This window comes from Ovis canadensis, chromosome 3, assembly GCF_042477335.2.
Source record: "Ovis canadensis isolate MfBH-ARS-UI-01 breed Bighorn chromosome 3, ARS-UI_OviCan_v2, whole genome shotgun sequence".
Taxonomy (NCBI): Eukaryota; Metazoa; Chordata; class Mammalia; order Artiodactyla; family Bovidae; genus Ovis; species Ovis canadensis.
In genome coordinates, this window is record NC_091247.1 from 219,897,679 (window position 1) to 219,925,372 (window position 27,694).

The following is a 27,694-nucleotide window of genomic DNA, read 5'->3' on the forward strand; positions in this document are numbered from 1 at the left end:
AAACAAAATCACCTAGAGAAGGATACAGACAAAGTTTGAAGTCTTTGAACAATCTAGTCTTTCTGTAGCTCTGTCGTCCTCAGCAGACCTCTCATTGAGCCTGAGGCCCCAGTTCTCTTTGCCTTCTGTAAGTCAAATTTGCTCTGCAGACACACTGGTGTTGTTTCTGAGGTGCTGTAGTATAAGGTTGTCTGCTTTTTAAAAAATTTATTTATTTATGTACTTTATTATTGGCTGTGCTGGATCTTCCTGGCCTCGGGAGCTCTTTCTCTAGCTGTGGAGAGCAGGGGCTACCCTTTAGCTGTGATGCACACAATTCTCATTGCGGTGGCTTCTCTTATTGCAGAGTATGGGCTCCAGGGCTCGGTAGTTGCAGCTCCTGGACTCCAGAGCACAGTCTCAGTATGTTGTGGCACATGGGCTTAGTTGTTCCTTGGTGTGTGGGGGTCATTCCAGACCAGGGATCGAATCTGTATCTCCTGCGTTGGCAGGCAGATTCTTTAGCACTGAGCCACCAGGGAAGTCCTTGTTGGCTTTTTTCAAGCTTACCTGGGCAGACTTAATACTAGTATTCTAGAATATTAGTATTAAGATCATCTTATTCATGCTTTTTCTGATTTTAGTAACTTTAATCACTTTTAAGATTTTACATTTCCAGGCTGAAAAGTTCTCTATTATAAACATTTTCCCTTATGTATCAGACCCTAGGTCTTTTGATATGAGATCTGCGACCCTTTTCCAGCTTCCTTTCTTTTTCCTCTTGGTATGGTCCCAGGGAGTGATGCTGAAAGCTCAGCTTCTCTGTACCCCAGTGGGGAATTGAATCTCAGAAGCAGAGTTTTGGGTGAAGTAGAAAAGGATAGCTTTATTATCTTGCGAGGCAAAGGCAGATATCGCAGGCCTTGAAAAAATGTGTCCCTACCCAGGAAGCTTTTTTTTTTTAAGCTTATAAACAACATAAGTTTGTTTCTCATAGTTCTGAAGGCTTGAAGTTTAAGATCAGGGTGCCAGCATAGTTGGGTGAGAGTCCTCTTACCCAGGAGGATTTGATAAGGAGTTTTAGAAGAGCCTGGCAGGGTACAGTCAAGGGGGCCGCAAAGAGTCAGATGTGACTGAGCATGCATGCATTTATACAGCAATATTTCCCAAGGGTGGGGGTTGTTGACAAGATTAGGGTGTGTACAGGATCTCATAGTGGTGGTGGTGAAGTGTGTCAGACTCTTGCAACCCCATGGACTGTACAGCCTGCCAGGCTCCTCTGTCCATGGGATTCTCCAGGCAAGAATACTGGAGTGGGTTGCCCTTTCCTTCTCCAGGGGATCTTCCTGACCCAGGAATCAAACCTGGGTCTCGAGCATTGCAAGCAGATTCTTTGCCGATTGAGCTAGGAGGGAAGCCCTGCAGGGTCTCACGTGGTCTCCTAATCTAGCTAAGCTCCTCTGGTCCCTTTAATCTTGCCTCAGGTGGTTTCTTGGCGTCTCCTCCCTTGATTAGCAACTGTTCAAATCTGCCCTTTGGAACTCCAGAAGGACGTGGAGGGTAGAGTCTTGCTTACAAGAAATGGGGGACATAAAAACAAGGCCTCCATGCCTGGGAGCCTCACAAGGTTCCACTCAGTTTCAGGATGGACAAGCCTGGGGCATGGGCGTCCTTGAAAGCTTATGGCTTTCCTTTAATTAGTATACCAAGATTTTTGACAGTTAAGGCAATAACCTCTTCAGACCACGGAATGTGAAGAAAACATGTTCTACACCGGCCAACTTCTACACTGTGTTTTGTATTGGATAAGTATGTAGGCAGATTTTGGGTTTAAAGAAGTTAAAGCTCAGCTGAAACAAGTAGAAAATGAATCGTTTTGGGCAAATGGACACGGTATTGATGAATTAGTTTCTGACCTGCTATTACACTGAAACATTTTTAGAATCGCTCTGAATTTTATACTTTTAAGAGGAGCGGGCTCACATTCGTTTTCTGGAAGTCGTGAGGCACAAATGGTAGTGTCTCCGTGAGGTAATAAAAAGCAATCGCTGTTGTCTTGTCGCAAGACGCTTCACTTTTAGGTCTGAAGCCGCCTCCGACTGTGTCTAGCAATCCCTCGTTTCGGTTCCGCCCGCGGCTTGCGGGCCGTATCCATAGAAACCGGGAAGCGTCCAGAGCGGCGGCCACGCCTCTTCCGCTGCACATGCTCCCGTTTCCGGTGGGAGGGCAGCTAAGGGACTTCCGTGTCCCCGGGTGCTCGGCGCCTCCCTCTAGATTCCCGACCCACCCAAGCTGCTCCAGGTCCGGGAGCGGCCAAGGGGCGCTTCCGGCTTCGACCAGTGCGGCTGCGCACGAGGCGCCTTCTCATTGGCTAGGGCCGCCTCGTGTGATTAGCGTCACGGCGGCGGCAGCTGTAGGAGCCTCCCGGACGCTGGGTCGCGGCGGCGGCGGCGGCGGCGGCGGCGGCGGCGGCAGCGGGCGCCACCTCCGCTCCTCTGGGCTCCCAGCAGCCGCGGTTCCGAGGAGCTCGAGACGTGCGGCGAGGCGGCGGCGAGCTCTGGTGAGGTTCTCGAGTGGGAGCGCGGTACTAGGGAGGGAGGCTGGACTGGCGGGGGCGAGGGCTGAGGGCAGGTGTCCCGGCAGCGCAGCGGGCGAGGAGCGCACTAGTCGGTTCTCTGCTCCGACCCCCGGGCCGGCGCCCTCAGTCCCCGGCCCCCTCCGCCGGGATCTTCTCAGCCCCGGGATCTTCTCAGCCTCCGCTCCCTGCAGTCTGGTTCCCCCAGCCTTGGATCTCCTCAGTCCTGAGTCCCGCCGCCCCGGGTTCCCTTCAGCCACGGCTCCCCCGGCCCTGGGTCCCCGGTTTCCTTCGGTCCTGTTCCCTTCTCAGCCCCGGGTCCGCTGGGCCCCGGGTCACCCTTCCGGGTTTCCGCTGGCCGCACTCCGAGGTGGGCTCCGCTCGGGCCCCGATCCGGCTTTTGCTGCGGGGAGACCCCTCACCGGCGTTTGCCCGCGCGCAGGCGGCTTGGCCGGACCGGGTCCTGGGCCCGGTGTGTCTATATCGCCCCTCGAGGCGGCTGCTCACCGGCTCCCGCGGGCCTGGGCGTCTGTGCCGGAGCTCGCTGTGGGCGCCCCTGGCTCTGGACCTTGTTTTCGTTCGCCGCTGAGGCTTGACAATTTGGCGCGGTCGCTGGGTAGAAAGGTGCACGGGTCCCGCCGCGTTCGTACCCGGCACGCAGACTGTGGTGCAGGGTCAGCGTGTTTTTTAAGCAGAGGGGTCTGCTAACGTCTTTATGTTTAGACTCTGGACTCCTCAGCCCTGGGTTGTTCCCCTCGCATCTTCTCCCAAAGCAGCCCTTCGTCCATCCTCCAAAGAAACCCTTTAAAACTCTGAGAAATCTGTCATAACATTTCAATTTGCTTCCCAAGTGAAATGTTGAGAATAGTTTCTTCCAACCCAAAGCTTTATTTTGGGGGCGGAGATCAGAAACTTTTTGAAGTTTGAAGTGTCCTACCAAAGGCCACTTGAGTGTCTCGTCTTACCACCCTCTGACTGTAATTCTGTTAGACTTTCATAGATGGTTCATTCCTGATTCTTTTCACTCCTCATGTTTATCTCAGAATTTTCACTTCTAGTGCTGGTAGTTGTCCATAGATGTTTTCATCTCTTCTCATAAATTTTTCCGTGCTGACTGTCCTGATCCAAAACCAAAATCCTTCCATCAGTTAGTTGGGACTTCAGGCCCTGTGGTGGCAGCCACTAGTGGTGAATTATTATGACATTTTCAAGAAATTTCAAATCGATTTAAATACGAAAGGTATTTCTTTTTGCCTGTGTTTGTAATTGCCTAGCTACTAGTATGTGTTCCCATTCAGACTTCAGGCTCCTTAGCAAGCTTTCTCTTACTGGGGCACTAAGGATGAGAGGAAGATTCCCAGAGCCTAAATAAAAAAGTTGATTTTTTTGTCCCTACTCTTGTGTATATTAATAAATGAAAAAGTCCCTTCCCCCTAATCAATAGCGTCAGTTTAGCAGATGCGCTTTCTTTTTGTTTTCCAAAATGAGCACAGTTTTGTTTCCCTCTTTATTTCAAGGGTGAGCAAACTTGACAGCTTGTGGGCAATGTCCTACCCGCTGCCTGTTTTTGTAAGTTAAATTTTCAATGGGACATAGCCATATGCTCTCATTTAGGTTTTGTCTGTTGCTTTTGTGGTGTGATTTGAGTAGTTAGGACAGAGACCTTTATGGCCTGTAAACGGTAAACATATTTACTATCTGGCCTTCAAAAGAAAATGTTTGCCAACTCCTTTACTTTATTAAAAACAACACATATTCAATGTAGAAAGTTAAAATGAGTCAAAAAAATGTAAAGGAAAAAGTAAATAGGATCACAGCAAAAATCACAACACAAATCAGGGGTTTGTTTTTATGATTATCCTTGTAGAATCTATTAGTGATTATTTCTATGTAAATGGGCTTATGTTGCCAAATATTGGTTTGCAGTCTGTTAAATACTCATTTGGCAATTGAATACATTGTATTTTTCTGTATTGAAGATTTCACTAGAAGGGGCTTGATGAACCAGGTTTTCCTTGTTTGTCTTACCAATCAAGGTTTTTTTTAAAAAATGAGGCATCATAGATGCTTATTGGTGGTGGACACTATTTATTGAACACAATAGATGCTTATTGGCGGTGGACACTATTTATTGAACACAATAGATGCTTATTGGTGGTGGACACTATTTATTGAACACTTACTATGGACTAGATAGTTTACCAGTCTACATGATACAGGTAGTGAGTCATTTAATGCCTGCAGCAGCTCAGTACAGGTACACAAACTATTGTCGCTACTTGCACATGAGGGGACTGGAGGCAGTGAGAGATTAGCTGCCTGAATTGGTCAGCTAGTTAATGATGGAGCTGGGGTTTGAGTCCACACAGTCTGGTTTCCTGGTGGCTCAGTCAATAAAGAATCCGCCTGCAATACAGAAGACCTGAGTTCGATCCCTGGGTTGGGAGTATCCCCTAGAGGAGGGCCTGGCAACCCACTCCAGTAGAATTCCCTGGAAAATCCCCATGGACAGAGGAGCCTGGTGGGCTGCAGCCCATGGGGTCACATAGAGTCGGACTCGACTGAGCAACTGAGCGCACACAGTCTGGTTTCAGCGCCCATGCCCTCAATGTGCTACTTGGTCACTGTAGTAAGTTTTTAGACAGTTGAGAGATACATAATGTAAAAATTCTTCCTTGTGCTCCTCACTCTCTGTAGGAAATGACTGCTAACAAGTTTGATATAGAGCTTTCCCTCTCTCTTTGCATATGCAAATGTTTATTTGCAAATCCATCTAACACATGCAGGTTTTACAAAAATTAACAGACTTCATTAGAGCAGTTTTAGATTTATAGAAATTGTGTGGCTAGTAGAGAAAGTTCTCATATCACCCACACTCCATTTTTCCTTATTAATAACATCTTGCACTAACATACTATATTATAATTGATAAACCAATGTTGCTTCATTGTTAATTAAAATCTGCATATTAGGATTCATTTTTGTATTGCAGAGTTTTTAAAGTGGGATCAAACCAGTCATTGTTCAGCAAGTGTACTTTTTTGGGGGTGATTTTCAGAAAATAGTGCTTCTGGACTTTTAAATGCAAATGAACAATCTTAATTTACTAGTATTCAGATTAATAACACAAGTTTAGCATTTTCCCTGGAATGGAAAATTTGCTTGGAAGTTACTGCTTTTTCCGTTTTTCAGAAATTTATCCTGTAGCACCAGCTGGTCTTCTCTGAAGAAGCACTTACTTTTGGACTGGACATTCTGGCTCTTCCATGAAGCTTGTTCACTTTCTTGGAGATTTCTAGCTGTTCTTCATCAAGGGAGTGGTGCACAGCCCCCATTTACATCAGCTTCCTCCTCACTGAGCCTGGTATTTCCCCACCTATCCGGATAGTTCTCAGCATTCTGTTCCTCAGCTTTCAGAAGTTCAGTTCCTGGAATGTAATCTTTAGCATCTAAGTCTCCATATTCTTGCACCCTTGATTTTATTGAGACCTCTGTAGGCTTACCCTGGAGTTCCTTCTGTGATATCTGAGGATTCAGTTTTCAGAAGAACTGAATCAGAGTTCTAGGAGAGGTTGAGAGTGTATTTTATACTGGGCCAAGTCTTCAGGAAGGTTTCAGTCATTGAGCTGTTACCTCTCTCAGGGCATTACTTCCTCCTGTCATGACTTCCCCAGAGTTCTTGTCATGACAGAATGGGTGGCGTGGTCCTGAGCAGCACCTCAGTGGTCTCTGGGACTACCAGGTACAGAGAAGTAGGTAATGCAAACAGAAGGGTCTGGTTCCTCCTCTTGGTGCTGCTGCAGAAAGAAACCTGTGTACAATGGGACAGAAAGAGCTTGTGAATTCTTGCCAGTCTGGAGATGAAGTTCATGAGCAGTATCTTCACTTCAGAAGTTTCCTTGTAACTCTTCAACTGCTTTAGTGGTTTTCCTGCAAATCCTTGGGGCTCATGAACTGAATGGATCATTGAGAAGTTAACACTTGTAACTTTTTTCTTCTGGTTTTGAGGTGCTTTGGTAACATTCTTGTCCTGTGTTCGGAGCCTCTCCCCCAAGGCATGCAGCATTAGCACTCTTAAGTCCTTGCCCTGTTGTTATTGTTCATCTTGCCCTTGGAAGAATGTCAGGTCAGCGACTCATACTTCGGTGACCTTAGAGAAGCTTACAGTTGTGATAACACTGACTGATGGTCTTGGCATCATTTCATTTGTTTCTTCTGTAATTTAGTCATCACTTCCAGAGATACCTTGGCTGCAGTTGTGCTGCTGTCTCTTAACGTGTGTATGTGCAATTCTGCAATACATATTCACTTCATTCTTGTTTTTTGCACCTTTTTTCTCATCAGTCACAAAATGAGTGTACAAAGTCTTAGAAGCTTACCTGGCAGCATAGAGGTTCAAAAAAGAACTCTGGCAGCCTTGATGGATTGATGAGGTTCTCGGTGAGGTCAGAACTTTGCAGTGTTATTGGGAGGTGTGCATTCAGGACAGTGTAGGAGAGAAGGTCTTGGTTCTTGAGGAAAGTTGTCTAGATGTTCTGGGTGGCAGTGACCAGTCTGTGCCATAAACATCACCAGCGTTGCCAGTTCTTTCCTGGGTTTGTGGATTAGTCACTCAGTCGTGAGTCATGTCCGACTGTTTGTGACCCCATGGACTGTAGCTCACCAGGCTCCTTTGTCCATGGAGTTCTCCAGGCAAGAATACTGGAGTGGGTTGCCATTCCTTTCTCCAGATTTATTTGGTTGCAATTTGAAAATCTCCCACATTGGATTTGCAGTGAATATTCTGCTGTGTAAGCTTCTCAGTGTAGACCAGAGGGTCTGCTTTATTAATCCTGTAACTGCCATAGGTTGCTGGGCAGCTTGTGTTTATTTCTGCTTGACAGGTTGACTGTAGACTGACTTTCTTTGAGCGTTTCTCAGAAGACCCACACCACTAATAGCAGCCAGCCCTTCTCAGGCTGGGTCCTGGAGTGTTTCTTCCAGGTGTGACCAGAAGTAGCACTGGGAAGTTGACTGATGGCGGCATCTTGGTCACAGTAATATGTTTAAGGGGCTTCCCAGGTGGCTTAGTGGTTTGAAAAAAAAAAAAAAGAAATCTGCCTGCCAATGCAGGAGACATGGGTTCGATCCCTGAGTCGGGAAGATCCCCCAGAAGAGGAAATGACAACCCACTCCAGTATTGTCTGGGAAATTCCATGGACAGAGGAGCTTGGTGGGCTGCAGTCCATGGGGTTGCAAGAGTTGGACATGACTTAGCAACTGAACACGTGCAGTGTGCTCAAAAACCAAGGTCCACGATGGCTTCTGGGTCTCCATCCTTTAGTTTCTTGGTATTTTATTGAATGTGTGCACCATAATTTAATAGTTTTTCCTATTGCTGGGTATTTAGATTGTTTAAATTGATTGTCTAGTGTTTAGATTTAATATGTATGCGTTGTATGTACAATGTCACATGCTAGTGGCTCTTTAGGGCAACTTTCTGTAGCTTTCTTCTTTTTTTCTTCAGTATTTGTTGATTTGACTCTGCCGGGTCTTAGTTGTAGCATGTGAACTCTTAGTTGTGGCATGTGGGATCTAGTTCCCTGACTAGGGATCAGACCCAGGCCCCCTGCATTGGGATCATGGAGTCTTAGCCACTGGACCCCTAGGGAAGTCCCTAGGGTGACTTTCTGAGTCTAGTTACTGGGTTGAAGGAAATGCATATTTTTTGTTTTGATGTATATTACTAGACTGCTACCCAGAAAGGTCACAGCAGTGTAAACTCTTGTCAGAACTGTGGCTGAGGTCTAGATTCTTTATACCATTTTGAACTTTTTTTTCAATCTTTATCTGATTGGCAGTTAAACATATCTTGCAGTGTAGTCTGTCTCTCTCACTGGGAGATGTATTTTGTTTGAAGTTGGTTTAGAGTTACTTTAGGCAAGACCAAGCTTTCTGTAGTAGTTCTTTCTAGTATGTTCTCCCTTAGATAGAGCGGCTCACCTGTTTAGATTCCCTGTCTAGCCCTGAAAGGCAGTGTAATTTTGCCAACCCTGCTAAAAGAATCTGGGTGACTGCCCGGTAGACAATATACTTGTTGAGGATAGGTGTCTGTTGCAGTCCTCAGTTCAGTTCAGTTCAGTTCAGTTCAGTTGCTCAGTCGTGTCTGACCCTTTGCGACCCCATGAATCGCAGCACGCCAGGCCTCCTTGTCTATCACCAACTCCCAGAGTTCACTCAGACTCATGTCCGTTGAGTCAGTGATGCCATCCAGCCATCTCATTCTCTGTTGTCCCCTTTTCTTCCTGCCCCCAGTCCCTCCCAGCATCAGTCTAGTGGTGGGTAAATGTTATGTTCTTTTTAAAACCTAAATTAGATTGTGTTCTTTTGGGCTACTGCTGAGTGAAGTGCTTTAAGTTTGTTAAAAAATGACCTTTTCAAAGTCTTTGTGTAATGTAAACTTGAAAAATTACAGCATGAATTGGTCATCTTGGTGTATATTATCTATATCGTCCTTTATTTCTAAAATAAGGTAAGTAAGACTGGTTAATATCCTAGGACCTGTTTGTAAGGAAATAATTAACCAAACCTATTTAGTAAGTACAGACATATTCAGTTTTGGAAGTTAAAGGACTAGGTTAATTAGGGGGGTTGTTTCATGTAGCCCCTGGTTTGGAGTATGCCATGTGGTACGGGGCGTGTGTACCGCCTAAATGTTATCTTGCCTTCGGTAGACCTCGTAAGTGTCCAGACAGAAGGCAAAGGCTAGCTGAAGTTGGGAAGCTGCCAGAATATCTTTCAGTTCAGTTCAGTCGCTCAGTCATGTCCAACTCTTTGTGACCCCATGAATTGCAGCACGCCAGGCCTCCCTGTCCATCACCAACTCCCAGAGTTCACCCAGACTCATGTCCATCAAGTCGGTGATGCCATCCAGCCATCTCATCCTCTGTCGTCCCCTTCTCCTCCTGCCCCTAATACCTCCCAGCATCAGAGACTTTTCCAATGAGTCAACTCTTGGCATGAGGTGGCCAAAGTATAGGAGTTTCAGCTTTAGCGTCAGTCTTTCCAGTGAACACCCAGGACTGATTCTCTTTAGAATGGACTGGTTGTATCTCCTTGCAGTCCAAGGGACTCTCAAGAGTCTTCTCCAACACCACAGGTCAAAAGCATCAAGTCTTTGGCTCTCAGCTTTCTTCACAGTCCAACTCTCACATCCATACATGACCACTGGGGAAACCATAGCCCTAACCAAATGGACCTTTGTTGGCAAAGTAATGCCTCTGCTTTTCAATATGCTATCTAGGTTGGTCATAACTTTCCTTCCAAGAAGTAAGCGTCTTTTAATTTCATGGCTGCAGTCACCATCTGCAGTGATTTGGGAGCCCCCCAAAATAAAGTCTGACACTGTTTCTACTGTTTCCCCATCTATTTCCCATGAAGTGATGGGACCAGATACCATGATCTTAGTTTTCTGAACATTGAGCTTTAAGCCAACTTTTTCACTCTCCTCTTTCACTTTCATCAAGAGGCTTTTTAGTTCCTCTTCACTTTCTGCCATAAGGGTGGTGTCATCTGCATATCTGAGGTTATTGATATTTCTCCCAGCAATCTTGATTCCAGCTTGTGTTTCTTCCAGCCCAGCATTTCTCATGATGTACTCTGCATATAAGTTAAATAAGCAGGGTGACAATATACAGCCTTGATGTACTCCTTTTCCTATTTGGAACCAGTCTCTTGTTCCATGTCCAGTTCTAACTGTTGCATAGGTTTCTCAGGAGGCGGGTCAGGTGGTCTGGTATTCCCATCTCTCTCAGAATTTTCCACAGTTTATTGTGATCCACACAGTCAAAGGCTTTGCTGTAGTCAATAAAGCAGAAATAGATGTTTTTCTGGAACTCTCTTGCTTTTCCCATGATTCAGCGGATGTTGGCAATTTGATCTCTGGTTCCTCTGCCTTTTCTAAAACTGGCTTGAACATCAGGGAGTTCATGGTTCACGTATTGCTGAAGCCCAGCTTGGAGAATTTTGAGCATTACTTTACTAGCATGTGAGATGAGTGCAGTTGTGCGGTAGTTTGAGCATTCTTTGGCATTGCCTTTCTTTGGAATTGGAATGAAAACTGATCTTTTCCAGTCCTGTGGCCACTGCTGAGTTTTCCAAACTTGCTGGCATATTGAGTGCAGCACTTTCATAGCATCATCTTTCAGGATTTGAAACAGCTCATCTGGAATTCCATCACCTCCACTAGCTTTGTTCGTAGTGATGCTTTCTAAGGCCAAGGCCCACTTGACTTCACATTCCAGGATGTCTGGCTCTAGGTGAGTGATCACACCATCGTGATTATCTTGGTCATGAAGAGCTTTTTTGTACAGTTCTTCTGTGTATTCTTGCTACCTCTTCTTAATATCTTCTACTTCTGTTAGGTCCAAATTGCTTTATCGAGCCCCATTTTGCATGAAATGTTCCCTTGGTATCTCTAATTTTCTTGAAGAGATCTCTAGTCTTTCCCATTCTGTTGTTTTCCGTCTGTTTCTTTGCATTGATCGCTGAAGAAGGCTTTCTTATCTCTTCTTGCTATTCTCTGGAACTCTGCATTCAGATGCTTATATCTTTCCTTTTCTCCTTTGCTTTTCGCCTCTCTTCTTTTCACAGCTATTTGTAAGGCCTCCCCAGACAGCCACTTTGCTTTTTTGCATTTCTTTTCCATGGGGATGGTCTTGATCCTTGTCTCATGTACAATGTCAGGAACCTCAGTCCATAGTTCATCAGGCACTCTTATGTATTATATCTAGTCCCTTAAATCTATTTCTCACTTCCACTGTATAATCATAAGGGATTTGATTTAGGTCATACCTGAATGGTTTAGTGGTTTTCCCTACTTTCTTCAATGTAAGTCTGAATTTGGCAATAAGGAGTTCATGATCTGAGCCACAGCCAGCTCCTGGTCATGTTTTTGCTGACTATATAGAGTTTCTCCAACTTTGGCTGCAAAGAATATAATCAATCTGATTTCGGTGTTGACCATCTGGTGATGTCCATGTGTAGAGTCTTCTCTTGTGTTGTTGGAAGAGGGTGTTTGCTATGACCAGTGCGTTCTCTTGGCAAAACTCTATTAACCTTTGCCCTGCTTCATTCCGTATTCTAAGGCCAAATTTGCCTGTTACTCCAGGTGTTTCTTGACTTCCTACTTTTGCATTCCAGTCTCCTATAATGAAAAATACATGTATAATATATACATATATATAAATAAGGTAAAGGAGGAAGCATATATTCTTTTTTCAAGTGGCAGCTTAATTCAATGACTAAGAATAAAATTTGGATTTGAATTTTCTTGGCAGCCGAGATAAAAATGAAAATATGGTAAAATACCTAGCACTGAACTGGAAGAAGGAACTAGACCAGTTTTCTAGGGATAAATCTTCCCTTGACAGATTTTAAGGAAATTGGGTATTACATAAAGCCTTTTTTTTTTGGCTAGAAGCCTGAGTTTAGAAAAGGGGAAGGATGATGCATTAACATTTCAAACAAATGAAAGAAGTTTTGTATAGGGCAGTGGGTTTGAATTTAGGTTGCACATGTGTATTTTATTTGGCTAATAAAAATTTTTTTCATTAATATATTTCAAATATATGGGAAAATCCTGAGACCAATATAATTAACACTCACATACCCACCATACATGTCATTTCTCTCAAAATCTTAACATTTTCCCACATATAGGTGAAGCACCTTCTTAGGTTACATTTCACTTTGCAGAAGTATTGCTATTGTCTTGAATTTAGTGTTGATCACTTCTAATGCCTGTTTTTATGTAATTACTACATTGGAGTATATTCATAAATCAATATTATGTCTTGGGCATTTTCAAACTTTATATGAAACAATATTCTACATATTCTGTAACTTGTTTTTCATGAAACCTGTTTTTTAGACTTGAAAATGCTGATTTTTTAAAACCCATTTTGACCTACAGAAATGGCACTTTCATATGGTTCATCCTAATTAGTCATCACTTTTATTATCTTCTTATAGCTATATTATTGTATTATATGAATGCAACCAGTTTAAATTTATTTTTCATGTTGATAAGGTATTTAGGTTGTTTCCACTTTTCCTGTTTTAAAAACAGTGCTATAGTGAACATTGCTGGTTAGCAGTCTTTGTGCATGTATGTAAAATCATTGGCAGGTTTTTCAAACTACAGGTTGGGAGCCATAAATTGGTTATGAAATCACTTTAGGAATTAAAATAGGTTAGAGAAGTATCAGGTAGTTTTGCAGGCAATAAGGATAAAATGTCTTTTGATTTGGTGTGTGTGTGTGTGTGTGTGTATGGTGTATGGTTACTAGCTTTGAAATGAAGTTCTCTGTCAGACATTGCCAAATTGTTCTCCAGAATTGTGTCCCTTGCCGTTTTTTAGCATGAGAAAGAGAATTTGCTGTATCTAACTAAATCCTTATAGATCCATGGCATTGTTAGATTTTTCACCTGTTTACTTGTTTACAAGTCAGATGAGTGTGAAATGATATTACCTTTAATTTTTTCTTGATTGTTTGTGAGGTTGAGCATGTTGAAATGTTGAGTGACCATTCAGGTTTCCATTTCTTGGCTGAGTCTGTCCCTGTCCGTCTGCCCTACCCCTAACTGGGTTGACTTTTAAAATGGCTTTTAGTAGTTTATTGTATATCCTGTTTATGTCTGTGAAGTGACCTGCAGATATCATCTAGTTTGTGTGGCTTATCTGTCAACTTTTTATGTGGTTTGTTTTGGTGAATGGAAATGATTATCAGATCTATCATCATTTTCCTTGTTGATCTGTATTCTTTGTGCTTTATCTAAGAAATCTGTTTTGTACTCCCAGGGCATTAAGTTCTCCGGATTTCTTTCTAAAAGCTTTAGAAGTTTGGTTTTTTATATTTAGGTCTTGATCTTGCCTGAAAAGAATTTTTTTGTGTGTATTTAAGTCAGGGATCTAATTTTTTTTTTTTATATGCATAGCCAGTCATCACAGCACTGTTTGCCTGTTTAAAATACAGTGTGTTTTAAAATTTGAACTGTAAATCTTTTAAGCATTTTCTGGTTCAACGCAATAACAGCCTTTTTGTCTTTTATCAGGCTGCTTTACATGGTCAAGTTTGATCCATTAGTGGTTTACTTGATCCAGAAACAGAACCTGGAGGAGTAAATAGATACAGCACATTGTGTAGATCTCATCCAGATGTCATTTCTCTCAACCAGTGTTTAAATAGAGGCTCGGTTGCATCACTGACTTAGTGGACGTGAATGTGAGCAAACTCTGGGAGATAATGGAGGAGAGAGGAGCCTAGTATGCTGTGGTCTATGGGGTGGCAGAGTCAGACACAACTTGATGAATGAACAGCAGCAGCAAGGTTGCAGATGGTCTGATGATAAACTTTGGTGGAGGAAACACGTTGCTGGTGTCTTTGCTTTGTTGGTTAATACCCACAGACTTTGGAAACTAGATAAGCAGGTGTTAGATTGAATGACTCCTTGATACTTGAAACTTCAGAATCCTTACATGTATTTAGTCATCCAGTTGCTGTTATGGATACATTCTGAAGTTTGAGACTTTCAGTTTTGGTTTTAGGAGAATTAATACATATAAATCTGAATCTTTCTGAAATGTCTAATAGAAACTTCTACAAATCAATTTAAGAATAAAAACTATTTTTGTTTCCACTTGAAATGAATGTTTAGTTGCTGTGAGGTCTGCAGATAGTTACATATTCTATATCTTTCTTTTTTCTTTTTCCTCATTTCTTTTTTTTTTTTTTTTTAATTGGTGATCGAAAGAAGACCTTGTGGTTTAGTGGAATTCAGTGATCCTGGGAAAAGTTATAGATACAAGTTTTATTTCTAAATTTCTGATTGTGATATTGAGAAAGATAATTAACCACTTCTTGGTTTCTCCATCTGCAGCATTCTAACCCTCCCCTGTCCCCCCAAGAAACTTATGTTGTAGAGGGTGTTATGCAGGATGAGATAGGGCCCTGAGTAATGGTTGCTTAGACAGCTCTTTACTGAAGTGTAGGGGTTTTGATTTTGCCTGAAACCCTGACTCTACAGGCCAGATATCCAGATATACCTGGAAAGATTTTATTTCTGATATGGTTGGAACACGAGTATGGTTATGTGGTAAAATAATCCGTCTGCAGTGCGAGAGACCTGGGTTTGATCCCTGGGTTGGGAAGATCCCGTGGAGGAGGGCGTAGCAACCCGCTGCAGTATTCTGGTCTGGAGAATCCCCATGGACAGAGGAGCCTGGCCGGCTACAGTCCATGGGGTCGCACAGAGTTGGACATGACTGAGCAACTAATCACAACATGTGGTATTGTAGGGCAGATGAATTCTGGAAGGAAGTCTTTGCATAATTTACATATTTTGGTTCATTGTAGGTATGACAGTTTATATACCCTGGACTTGTCAGGATTTCCCTGACTAACTACATTTAGGACTGTTGTTCTTCTCATCTGTACGTGGATTTTTGTGCACTGTTCTTTGTTTTAGAAACTCAAGAGTTGCTTATAGGTCTTGGGAGAGGGAAACGGCATCGTAACATGACTATAAGAGTTGTGGGAAGTCCTTTGTATAAACTATTTCTAATCCATGAGCATGACCAGTCGCTGTAATGCACTGTCTGTACCTTAACTGAAGCCCTGTAATGTGGAGTGGTAGGCTTCCCTGGTGGCTCAGATGCTGAAGAATCTGCCTGCAGTGTAGCAGACCTGGGTTCGCTCCCTGGGTTGGAAAGATCCCCTAGAGAAGGGAATGGCTACCCACCCCAGTATTCTTACCTGGAGAATTCCATGGACTCAGGAGCCTGGCGGGCGACAGTCCATGGGGCCACAAAGAGTCAGACATGACGAATGACTGAAAGCAATAACAAGGTGGAGTTAAGATCTGGTCTTCGGAGTTAGATACAGATTTGAATTTGTGGTCTTCCACTTCAGTTTGTGTCATTGAGTTACTTGATTTCCTTTAGTGTCAATTTCTTCATCTGTAAGTTAGGACCCCGTTTTATAAGGATTGCTGGAGGGTTAAATGAGATGATGGGTGAAAGGTCAGCTATTAGAGTTGGCTCCGTTAAGTGTTGAGCAACAGTTCACCTCCCTTCAAAGAGATAACATCATGACTAGGAAAACTGGAACCACTTCCCTTTGTGGGAGGCAGTGTTGTATCGTGGAGGGGGCCTAACTGGGCAGTTCTCGCTTCTCTATTTTGGGACTTGTGTAACCTAGACTGGTCTTACCCCCAGTCCTCTTGTTTGTAAATAGAGCTTGTACTGTCTGTAGCAGGCAGGTTTTAAAGTTAAAATGAGAGAATGTGTAAAAGCTCACCTTCTCTGGCACTTGGTGGCCCTCTGAATCAGCCTCTGAACCTGTGTAGTGATGGACAGTAACACTGTATTTGGGAAGTAGGTCTCAAGCCTGAGAGGTCAGCTCTCACTGGCTTTGCCCCAGCTCTGCTCCACAGGATCAGCTTTGCTGGTTTCTTCTCAGCAGAGTTGGTCAGTGGGTGGGGCAGTGAGGTTCCTTGTGATATTACTTAAAAGTTACCCTACTTCATGCTAAGAAGGAAAGTAGCATAAGTGATGAGTGTTGCCTGTCTTTATAGCTTCAAGATCATCTTTAAGAAATAGCTGCATTTGATTTGAAATGTTTCTTTATGCTTCCAACAGTTGATATTATGAACATGAATGTATAATAGTGCCTGTCTTAAAAATCTAACTGTTGCTCCGTCTCAGTTATCAGCTGTGCCATTTGTTAAGGGCTGTGTCAGTAACATATGTTGGGAACTTTTCCCATTTTATCAGTTATTCTTTTCCCAGTTACCATTTTTTTTTAATTGACTTTTTTTTCTACTCAGAAATGTTCTGAGTGTTTGGGAAGGATTCCAATTTTAACCAGTCATTTTATTGTTTCTGGTATGTGGCAAGGCTCTGTTCTCCTCCCCATTTTCTTCCCTGTTTCTTAATATTTTCAACATTGCTATAAAGTACAGCAGTCTGTCAGTGTTATCTCCTGGTTTTGTCATTTAAGTGCTACCGTGCGTTTATTTGAGAACAGCTTATGGTTCATGCTAACATAGAGGGTTGTGGATAAGAGCATTAACTGGGGTGTTAGGCAGACTAGATTGATTGGGTAGATTAGGTTGCCCCTTATTACTGTCATTTGAGACATGTTATTTATAACCTCTCTGGGTGTTTGTCATCTCCAGAATGGAGGAAGCAGTTGTGCCAGTCTCCCAAAACTGTTGAAAGGATTTCAAGAGAGAATCCAGGGTTCTTTGCACTTAGCGCTGATTGCATGTTAGCTGTCCCTGTCTTCCCCCTCCTCCACATCATACAGGGAAGGATTGTGAGGTCCTTCTTTGCATCCCAGACCAAGCTTGTGGTTGTGGATACAAAACTGGATTCCACAAAAGGCTCCCTGACCCTGAGAAGTTTGCAGTTGAGAAGGGGAAGAGACCAGTGAACAGAGAAATGTAGTCAATTTTGACAGCTACTGTAATAGAAACATCAGTAAATGAGAAGAGTGGAAGGAGTTAGTGTCAGGAACCTGGGGAAGTCAGGGAAGTTAGTTTCTGCCTAACTTATCCTTGATAAGTGTGGGTCGTGATTCTCCATTTATTTATTCAGCATATATTTAGTGAGTACACTTGCTGTGTGCCAGAAGCAATTTTAGGTACTTGGAATATAGGAGTAAAGAAGATACATAATGTCTCTTCTTTGAGGAATTTTCAGTCTAGTGAGAGAAGACTAGTAGTAAACAAAGAAATAAAAATAACAGAGACAAGTGCTGTGAGATTAAAAGGTGATGTGATAAGGAAAGACTGAGATTATGTGGTCAGAGAAGGATTCTTTGAATAGGTGACCTTTAAATTGAGATTCGCGTGTGAAGAAGGAGTCCAGCCACGGGAAGATCTGGGCAGTGAACATTCCAGGCCGTGGGAACGAGTGGCATAGAGGAGCCCTTTGAGCATTTGGAGTATTTGGAGAGTAGACGGGAGGTCATTGAGGCTGGAACATAGTGGGCAAGGGGAAAACGGGTACAGGGTGAGGCCAGAGTTAGGGGCTAAGCCATTTAAGATTTTGTAAGCCTGGGTAAGAGCTTCCTTAGGTGTGAAGAGAAGCCATCGGAGGACTCAGAAAGCAAGGGAGTACCTTTTGATAAAGTTACCCTGTGACTGCCACGTGGGAACTGGGTCCTGAGGATCAGGAGTGGGCTAAGGGGGTGGGTAACTGGCTCTTGTATTAGGACAGGTAAGACGTGGTGGCTTGAATCAGAAAGTTAGTGAAGGGAAATAGTAGATTGGGGTGTTTGAAGACCCCTCTCCCCATCACTGTAACTATTTTTATGTTTTTATTTTTTTGGCCGTACCTCGCAGCTTGTGGGATCTTAGTTCCTCAACCAGGGATTGAACCTGGGTCCTAATCCCTGGACTGCCAGGGAATTCCTACTGTAAAGCTTTTAAAAGGGTTAATTGTAAGAGGTCTAGCCCTTTTCCTTGCCAGTTAACGTGATAGAAATCTTCCAGCAAGGTTCTCTGAAGACTTGAAAGCCAGCCAAGGTAACACGTCTAGTATTTACTTTTAATAATGATTTAAAAAGAGAAAAAATAGCTAGTATTCAAAAGAAAATCTTGTGCCTTTAATATCCCTGCTGGTTCCATTGTTGAAATAAATCATTCCATCCTAAGAAACACTCTGGTTTCATTATTAGAAGTTTAGATTTGCATCGTAAAGAGATCATGAGGGGCATAACCTACTGGCACTTTCATGTAGAACATTCTGTACCACTCAGGTTTCCCAACGAGAAGAGCGTGAACTTGATACCAGAAATCCCATTTTAACCATGTACTGACTTCACACGCATACCCCAGTGTGGAATGACAGAGCACACTGGAGTGATTTCAGTGTACAGCTTTTCAAGTCACTTTGAAATTGGCTACTTTCCCCTTAGGGGGAGCCAGCAAAATCATGGGACAGATTTTACAGCCTGTCTTCCACTACTGAAGAATCCAATTTTAGAACTGGAAAGATAAGCCACAGGCTTAGACTGCGCACCCCCCACTCTCCGTGTCCCAGCTTACACAGTGGGACGTTACACCGCTAACCCTCAGAATTGGAAGACTGAGGTCCATGGCAGTTGGCCAGTCATCAGAGAACCTCTCTGGAAGATTTCTGTTGCCATTAAGTGGCAATGAAAGGGGTTGGACCTCTTAAAATTAGCACTTTAAGAAGCTTTACAGAGGTGAGGGAGTGAGGTCCTCTGGGTGCTCCTGTTCATGGCTACACTGCATTGATACTTTGTCAGCTTTGTGTCCTCCGTGTGCTTTTCTGAATATATTATTTACATCAATAAAAAATTTACTAGACAGGCAACATAATAGAGTGCTACAGTGTTTTTCTACCCCCCAATTTAAAAAATGTGTAAAATACACATAACATAAAAGTTACTTTAACTATCTTTAAGTGTGTAGTCACCTTGCTGTACGTCCGTGTTGTTGTGCAAGCATCACCACCATTCATCCACAAAGCTTTTTTCCCTCTTGCGAAAAGGGAAACTATGCCCGTTAAGCAGTAACTCCCATTCCCTCTTCCCCCAGCCCCTGGCAGCCTCCGTTCTTTCTGCGAGTATGGCTTCCCTGAGCACCTGTGGTAGGTGGAGCCGCACAGTATTTGTGCTTTGTGCTTGATAGCGTGTGGTCGTCAGGTTCATTCAGGTCACTTGTGTCAGAATTCTCTTCCTTGGAGGCTGCAGGTTTTCCTGTGCATCGGCACTACGTCGTGCTTGTTTATCCATGACGGGCACTCGGGCTGCTCTGTGTTTTACCTGCTGTGAATATGGACGCGAGTGTGTAAATGTCTCTTCAAGACCCTGCTTTCAGTTCTTTTGAGTACATACATACCCAGAAGTGGAGTTGGTGGGATCGTAGAGTAAATCTATTTTTAATTTATTTGAGGAACTGCCATACTGTTTTCCACAGCTTGCTTGCTCTTTTAAAATTGGGGGCAACATAAAAATGAACAGTGTGAAATAGGTGAAGTAATGCATTGCACTGTAGCCTACCTTGGCAGGAACCCAGTGTAACTCTGATTAAGTACGTCTCTTTTTCCCCTGGGGAAGGAAACATTCCTTCAAGAAACCTCTGTATCTGTTGCAGGTTGCTTCTCAGCAGTGAGCACATCCTTGCCTCATGGAAGGTGCAGACAAGTATTGGTTTTTAGAAAATACCTTTTTTGGAATAGAGTTAGATTTTTAGACCACCAGTATCAAACCATTAAGTTAGCAGTTTGTTCAGGTAGAAAAAAATTGCTTTATAGGTGACCATTTAAGCAACCTTGTTGCTTTTAAGCAACATAGTAAGTTTATCTTATACAGTATTATTTGAAGGGAAAATGAAATCTAGGAAGTAGAGTTTTAAATTTTTCATGGTTTTCCCCTTGGGAAGAAAACGTGGTGTGAGCACAGTTGACTGAGGGTCGAGAGATTACAGGTTCCAGTCCTGACTTTGCAGTCTACGCTTTGGTGTTCACTCTCCTGGATTTTTCACTTTGATTTTTACCCCAGCAAACTCCTCTTGTTGTTGTGCAGTCACTGAGTCCTGTCTGATTCTTTGTGACCCCCTGGACTGCAGCACACTTCCCTGGCCTTCACTGTCTCCCTGAGTTTGCTCAAACCCATGTCCATTGAGTTGGTGATGCCAACCAACCATCTTATCCTCTGTCATCCCCGTCTTCTGCCCTCAATTTTTCCCAGCATCAGGGTGTTTTCCAATGAATTAGCTCTTTGTATCAAGTGGCCAAAGTATTAGAGCTTCAGCATCAGTCCTTCCAATGATTATTCAGGGTTGATTTCCTTTTGGGTTGACTGGTTTGATCTCCTTGCAGTTCAGGGAACTCTCAAGAATCTACTCTAGCAGTACAGTTCATAACTTTTTTAAAGAAAGATTTTGTCCAGTGTTAACTAATATGCTAGTATCACTTCTAGTCCTAATAATACCTAGTTCTGTTTTCAAGCTCATTCTCTCTTCTGAATTCCAGACTTGTGTTTTCTGGTGCCAGCTGAACATTTCTTGCACTTCAGACCCCATTTCTGAAAACGAATTCATTCTTCTTCTATGAATTTACTTCTCCCATATCATCTCTTCATCTGAGTGAGTGGCGTCCTCTGTGCAGTCGACTGCCCAAGCAAAAAGCATGAGTCATCTGGGTTCTTTCTGTCGAGTCTTCATGGACCCTCATTCAGTTATCCAAATGTTGATTTTTCTCTACTGAGCATATCTTGAATTTGTCCCTGTTCTCTGACTTCTGAGCAGACCCTGGACTCCTTGCCTTGCATATTGCTGTTTTCTCCTCACAGAGTACCTTTCCTCTACTCTGCTTGGCAAACCCCCATTGCTTTTGGGCAGAGTAAGTGACGCTTGAGTCTGCTCCTAGAACACATGAGGCCACTTTTCAGAGACCTTAGATCTGCTCTGCTTGCTGGAAGTTACCCAGGTTGACTTGTGTAGGATTTCTCCATCTGTTCATAGACTGAGAGCACCTCTCAGTTAACTTGTTGTTTCCTGCCAGCTGTTGTGTATTGGGTTCCTTTCTCCCCTCCCCCCACCTCTCTCTCTCAACTTCTGTGTAATATAGCAAGCATAACATTCATAGAATCTTGATGAATGAAAAATTTCTCTTTGAATAACTTAGAATATTAGAATAATTTAGGATGTGCTAACTATTCCCTTAGAATAACTCTTTGGATTAACAGATAATGGTACTCTGAAGTCTTAGTTTCCATCTCCATCTCACTCCCTTTTCCTGTTAAGAATCTTAGAGCAAATTAAAGCCTAATTCCAGATAGTTCCCCTGTTTTTTATTCTTTTTAGCAAGAAAATCATTTATGCAAGTACTGTTGGACCATAGTTCCAGCTGCTCTTAGAGACTAATAGCCTTGGATAAGTAACCTAATCTCTGAGCCTCAGTTTCCACATCTGTATGATGGGGGGTAAAATACCCTAGAGGGCCATACGTAAGAATTATGTGAGATCCTGTGATACAGAATTTAACTTTGCCGATCCACAGTAAATGTTAGATCCCTCTTCCCTGAAACAGAGTGAAATGGTGGGTGTGAAACAGCTTTGTAAATAAGTATGTGTAAGCCACTAACATTGTTTCCTCTTTCAGAAGTGGGCATTTATAGCATAGTTTATAATCTCACTATTAGAATGTGCTTGCTCAGGCCCTTATGTGATAGGCACAGGCCCAGTTTTGGTGATCTTTAAAGATGGTGTTTGTTCTTGTTCTAAAAACTTGAGTGAACTCTTGCAACAAACTCAGATGGTTCATGAAGCTGCTGCTGCTACTGCTGCTGCTAAGTCACTTCAGTCATGTCCGACTCTGCGACCCCATAGACGGCAGCCCACCAGGCTCCCCTATCCCTGGGATTCTCCAGGCAAGAACACTGGAGTGGGAGTCTAACTTGAACTCGTGAGCTAATGCTTAGTCTTGTGTGTCCACACATAAACACTTAAGTGTGCCTTTCACCCTCTCGGCATGCTGGCCAGGCCCTCCCACTTCACCCCACTCCTCCTTTCCCCCAGTAAGAATTTTGCATCTCCTGGGATTTATGAGCATAACATGTACCTTGGCTTCTTCCTGTTTTCATCTTTTTAGTTGGATTGGCTATGATAATCTCCTTATTTGGATATGTAACTTAAAGCTCTAAAATAAGCTTTTGTCCTACGAATTTATGAGTTAGAGGGCCAAGGACTTGGAATTATTGAACTTCTAGGAAACTTATGTGATCCAGTTTAGAGACATATTGATGACTTCTGAAAGTGTTTTTACCACTTAAGAACATTTAAATGTCATCCTATTCATTAAACATTTAAGTGCACAGAGTCAGAGGGGTATGAAAGTGTGCTCTGGCCCTGAGGTTTTACCTTCCAGGGTAGTCCAGTTAGATTTCAAAACAGCTCAAAAATACTGTAGTTCTTTGGCCCATTTTTTGATTGGGTCGTTTATTTTTCTGGAATTGAGCTGCAGGAGTTGCTTGTATATTTTTGAGATTAGTTCTTTGTCAGTTGCTTCATTTGCTATTATTTTCTCCCATTCTGAAGGCTGTCTTTTCACCTTGCTTATAGTTTCCTTTATTGTGCAGAAGCTTTTAATTTTAATTAGGTCCCATTTGTTTATTTTTGCTTTTATTTCCAGTATTCTGGTAGGTGGGTCATAGAGGATCCTGCTGTGATTTATGTCGGAGAGTGTTTTGCCTATGTTCTCCTCTAGGAGTTGTATAGTTTCTGATCTTACATTTAGATCTTTAATCCATTTGAGTTTATTTTTGTTTATGGTGTTAGAAAGTGTTCAAGTTTCATTCTTTTACAAGTGGTTGACCAGTTTTCCCAGCACCACTTGTTAAAGAGATTGTCTTTTCTCCATTGTATATTCTTGCCTCCTTTGTCAAAGATAAGGTGTCCATAGGTACATGGATTTATCTCTGGGCTTTCTATTTTGTTCCATTGATCTATATTTCTGTCTTTGTGCCAGTACCATACTGTCTTGATGACTGTGGCTTTGTAGTAGAGCCTGAAGTTAGGCAGGTTGATTCCTCCAGTTCCATTCTTCTTTTTCAAGATTGCTTTGGCTATTTGAGGTTTTTTGTATTTCCATACAAATTGTGAAATTATTTGTTCTAGCTCTGTGAAAAATACCATTGGTAGCTTGATAGGGATTGCATTGAATCTATAGATTGCTTTGGGTAGTATACTCATTTTCACTATATTGATTCTTCCGATCCATGAACACAGTATATTTCTCCATCTATTAGTGTCCTCTTTGATTTCTTTCACCAGTGTTTTATAGTTTTCTATGTATAGGTCTTTAGTTTCTTTAGGTAGATATATTTCAGACATTAAGCAACTTAAATGCAAAACATTACCAGTAATATATGCCCTGTCAGTCAGAGGCATTGCTTTATTTCATAAAAGTGTGGTGAATTTTTATTTCTTTACTTGTGAAGTAGAAATTAGAATACCCTGGAGAATCGTTGTGATGATGTAAATGAAATTGAATATATAAAACCTAGTTGTAGTACATAAAATCCACATATATTCTTTCTATATTAGGTATGTTTTTAATTGAAAGAGTAGTATATGGCATACGGAAAAAAAAAATGCAGGCAGAATAAAATGAAAAGTAAGCCGCCTCCCTCCTAACTCTAGGTTCTTCCTTGTGTATGTACTTGTGCATCGAAAACACAGTTTTGAATATTTAAATAGTTATCCTGTGTGCACAACTATACTTGTTTATGATTATATACTTTTATTATAATATGTAAGTGAGAATATTATACATGTATCTTTTGTATTCTGCTTTTTTCATTTAAAAGTAGATTTTGGCAGTCCTTTTTTCAACAAAATAGGGGTTTTTCTATACATTATTTATTGTTCTTAATGAGTACAGAAAATTTTAGTTTTAGTGTATAATAATACAACCTGTGTCTTCCCCCATCACTCATGCAAATATGTTAATGCAGAGCTTTCTCTCCTGTAGAATCAGCTCCGTATCCTAAACATCCATCCTCCCAAGAAGAAGGGACAGAAAGAAAGACCTCTTTGTCAGAAAGCCTCGGGTGTCCCATGAACGAGACAGAGGAAAGCCGGCTGGAGCACAGCAAGACTCCAGAGCCAGCTCTCAGGCTCAGGAAAGGGCACCAGCTCGATGGCACGAGGAGCGGTGACAGTGATGCCCACCACGCTGGTCGGGAGCCTCTTGTAGAGGCGTCTGGCTTTTCTTCCTATCATAAAAAAGTAAGTTGGAAAAGACTCTGATGCTGGGAGGGATTGAGGGCAGGAGGAGAAGGGGACGACAGAGGATGAGATGATGGCTGGATGGCAGCACTGACTCAATGGATGTGAGTCTGAGTGAACTCCAGGAGTTGGTGATGGACAGGGAGGCCTGGCATGCTGCGATTCATGGGGTCGCAAAGAGTTGGACGCGACTGAACTGAACTGAACTGAAGTTAAAGAATGGTGAGTAAAAACAGATTTATGGGAATGTGGCTGGAGGAAAAATGTTAAAAATTTTGAGGACTCTGCTGGAGAGAAGATGGTATTTTGAAAAGGAACCTCGAGCACGTTTGTAAGGTTTTAAAGTCTCTTAAGTTATCTAGGAGTTAGTCACACCTTTTCTGTTGACACATAAAACCACACTTAAGCTGCCCTATCTTGTTGAATGAAATGGGTTTTGTAGTTACCATATATCCCTTATAGTTTGACCACGCTTTAGTGAGGGCATTGTCATTTCTGTTTTTGGAGAAATCCTGAGTGTATGCTGAAACTGCTTCTCCAGATGCTTTGTCTCGAGTGCATATCTTGGGAGTCAGTAGGCTTCTGGAAAAAGAACCTAGTCTTTTCTTTTACCTTCCAGAGGAAAGACCACCTTTTAAGTGACTCAAGCAACTCTGCCTGGAGAGCAAAGGTGTAGATGTCTGAGCAGGGCCACTAGTCAGTATGGCTGTCTTTATGCCAGTCCATACCGTGTCCATGACTGTAGCTTTGTAATATGTCTGGAAGTGTGATGCCTCCAGCTTTGTTGTTCTTTCTCAAGACTGATTTGACTGTTCAGAGTCCTTTGTCATTCCATATAAATTTTAGGATTGCTTTTTTATGACTGGGGTTATCTAAAAGGAAGTGGAAATGTATTAAGCGAAACTAGATGAGGCTTGACTTGGTTCCTGAAGGACCGGAAAGCATTCCAGGCAAAGGGAGTAGCAGATGTGCAGACTCAGAAAGGGCACAGTGCTTTTAGGGAATAGCAGTAACGATAGTAGCTAAGCGTGTCAAGTGCACACTGGTGTATGCTGACGTGTGAATCTGCAGAATGTTCGGTATGGCTGGAATGAAGGACAGAGGGTACAGGGAGTCAGTTTGTTAACAAGTAAGCCTAGACAGTGGAGCCTAAAATCCAGATCTTTAACCCTTGCCCCAATATTCTATCAGCCAAAATTCTTTCTGAAGTGTGTAGTGTTATGTGTTGGTTGAAGGGCATAGACTATTATTTCTAGGTCTCTGATTCTAAAGCCTTGGCGCTTTAACTGTATTTGCTGAAGTTTATAGTTTGTGTTTCATAAGCATCTATAGATAACACAAAAGAGACATTTCAAACCAGGTTACCCTGATCTTTAGTTTTATGGCTTTATTTCATATCTCTGAGTTTTTAAGGTATAAAGTTAAATAAAGAGAGCAGCCTTTATGGTTGTCCTACTTTTCCTCTGCTCCAGATTCTTCCTTATAAATGGGGGCTGCAGCCAACTCTTCATTCATTCAACCTAGGATTTATTCTCTTGGACTGATGTGTGCTTTAACCAAACTCATAAGAATGCCACAGTTTGTTAGTTTATCATAAGAAAGCTGATTTGTCTGCCAGTCACTCCTGTCTGCCAATCACTTCATTTTCTTTTTTTGAGGTCTGCTTAGGAACTTCAATAAAGATTAAAAAACAGTTGCTTTGTGAGAATTAAAAAAAAAATTTGGATGATTTTAAAGATTTTTTCCATCAAACTTTGATAGAGAGAACTAGTCTTTAAGGTTAAGAGTATGTGTATTTCTAGGCAGACCAAAATGAATGTTCACAGAGACTAGCTGTTGAACTTACTATGTTGGATGATACCAGAAATGCAGTCATCAGCGCTTACTCTTTCAGCTCTTGTTTTGGACACCTTAGTTTCTGCTGACCCCTGTGTGTGTCTGGGCTAGGTATGTCAGCTTGCTAGTGCCCTTACTACACATTGCAGATTTCTAAATTTAAGGCTGGATTCAACCTGTCAACTTTGCAAAAAAACTACCAAGATATAGCCCGTTGATGTATCATTGAATCACTTTGCAGCACGCATGAAACTAACAGCATTGTAAGTTCACTGTACTTCAGTTAAAACAATGGTTAATTAAAAAAGGCAAGCAAGCAAACAGTAACTTGTTGACGAGATGAAGTGAAGTTTCTTACTGCAGTAAGAGTGAGCAGCACCCTCAGGGTCTTGTTTAGAAAGGCGAGGTTGTGGACAGCCGTGTGTGTGGTTTGGGGCCTGACTGTCGTGGTTTATGGCAGGTACTTTCAGTACCGAGCTTATATTGATATTGCACAGAGTTTATGATAGTTTTGATAGTTGGAGCAAGTCTAGTGAGCACATACTTGGAAGGGAGCAGATTTGACCAGTTCAGCAACTGTATTAAGGAGCTGGTTGAGCAGTCTAATGTTAGTGAATTTTTGAGAAGTTCTGAAGCTCATAATGTCACCTAGTAGTTTGTGTCCTTAATCTTCCTGGGCAGGTATTTTCTGAACACATGAAGTCATCTTGTATGGGGGCCTTAGCTTGTATTCCTTGTAATTACGTGGATACAGCAGGCCTCAGTTCTCAGACCTCTGGAGGGGCAAACACACTTCGACCCAGGTTTGGTGTCCTGGCCCTGGATACCTTTCCGTTTCCTCTACCTTTATCTTCTCATCATGGACAGCATTATGATTATGATTAAGAACAGGTGGCAAGAATACTGTGCAAAAAGGTCCTAATGACTTGGATAACCATGATGGTGTGGTCACTCACCTAGGGCTAGACATACTGGAGTGTGAAGTCCAGTCGGCCTTAGGAAGCATTAATGTAAGCAAAGCTAGTGGAGGTGATAGAATTCTAGCTGAGCTATTCAAAATCCTAAAAGATGATGCTTTTCAAGTGCTACACTTAAATGTCAACAAATTTGAAAAACTTAGTAGTGGCCAAAGGTCCAGAAAAGGCCAATTTTTATTCCACTTCCAAAGAACAGTAATGCCAAAGAATGTTCCAGTTACCGTACAGTTGCACTCATTTCGCATGTTAGCAAGGTTATGCTCAAATTCCTTCAAGCTAGCTTCAGCCATACATGAACCAAGATCTTCCAGATGTACAAACTGGCTTTAGAAAAGGTTGAGGAACCAGAAATCAAATTGTCAACATCCATTGGATCATAGAGAAAGCAAAGGAATTCCAGAAAAACATCTGTTTCATTGGTTATATGTGAATCACAACGCACTATGGAAAATTCTTAAAGAGATGGAAATACCAGACCACCTTACCTGTCTCTTGAGAAACCTGTATGCAGGTCAAGAAGCAG

At 42.4% G+C, this 27,694-nt stretch overlaps 1 protein-coding gene across 1 annotated transcript in view; it reads left to right on the top strand.

The window, feature by feature from the left end:
- Positions 1-2,190: 2,190 nt before the first annotated feature.
- The window catches only part of ADIPOR2 (adiponectin receptor 2), a 40,508-nt gene continuing 15,004 nt past the window's right edge, over positions 2,191-27,694 (top strand). Inside the window, exons 1-2 of the mRNA XM_069585931.1 lie at positions 2,191-2,539; positions 24,102-24,358. Coding sequence (XP_069442032.1) covers positions 24,188-24,358 — 171 coding nt within the window. The 5' untranslated portion in view covers positions 2,191-2,539; positions 24,102-24,187. The remainder of the gene's footprint in view (positions 2,540-24,101; positions 24,359-27,694) is intronic.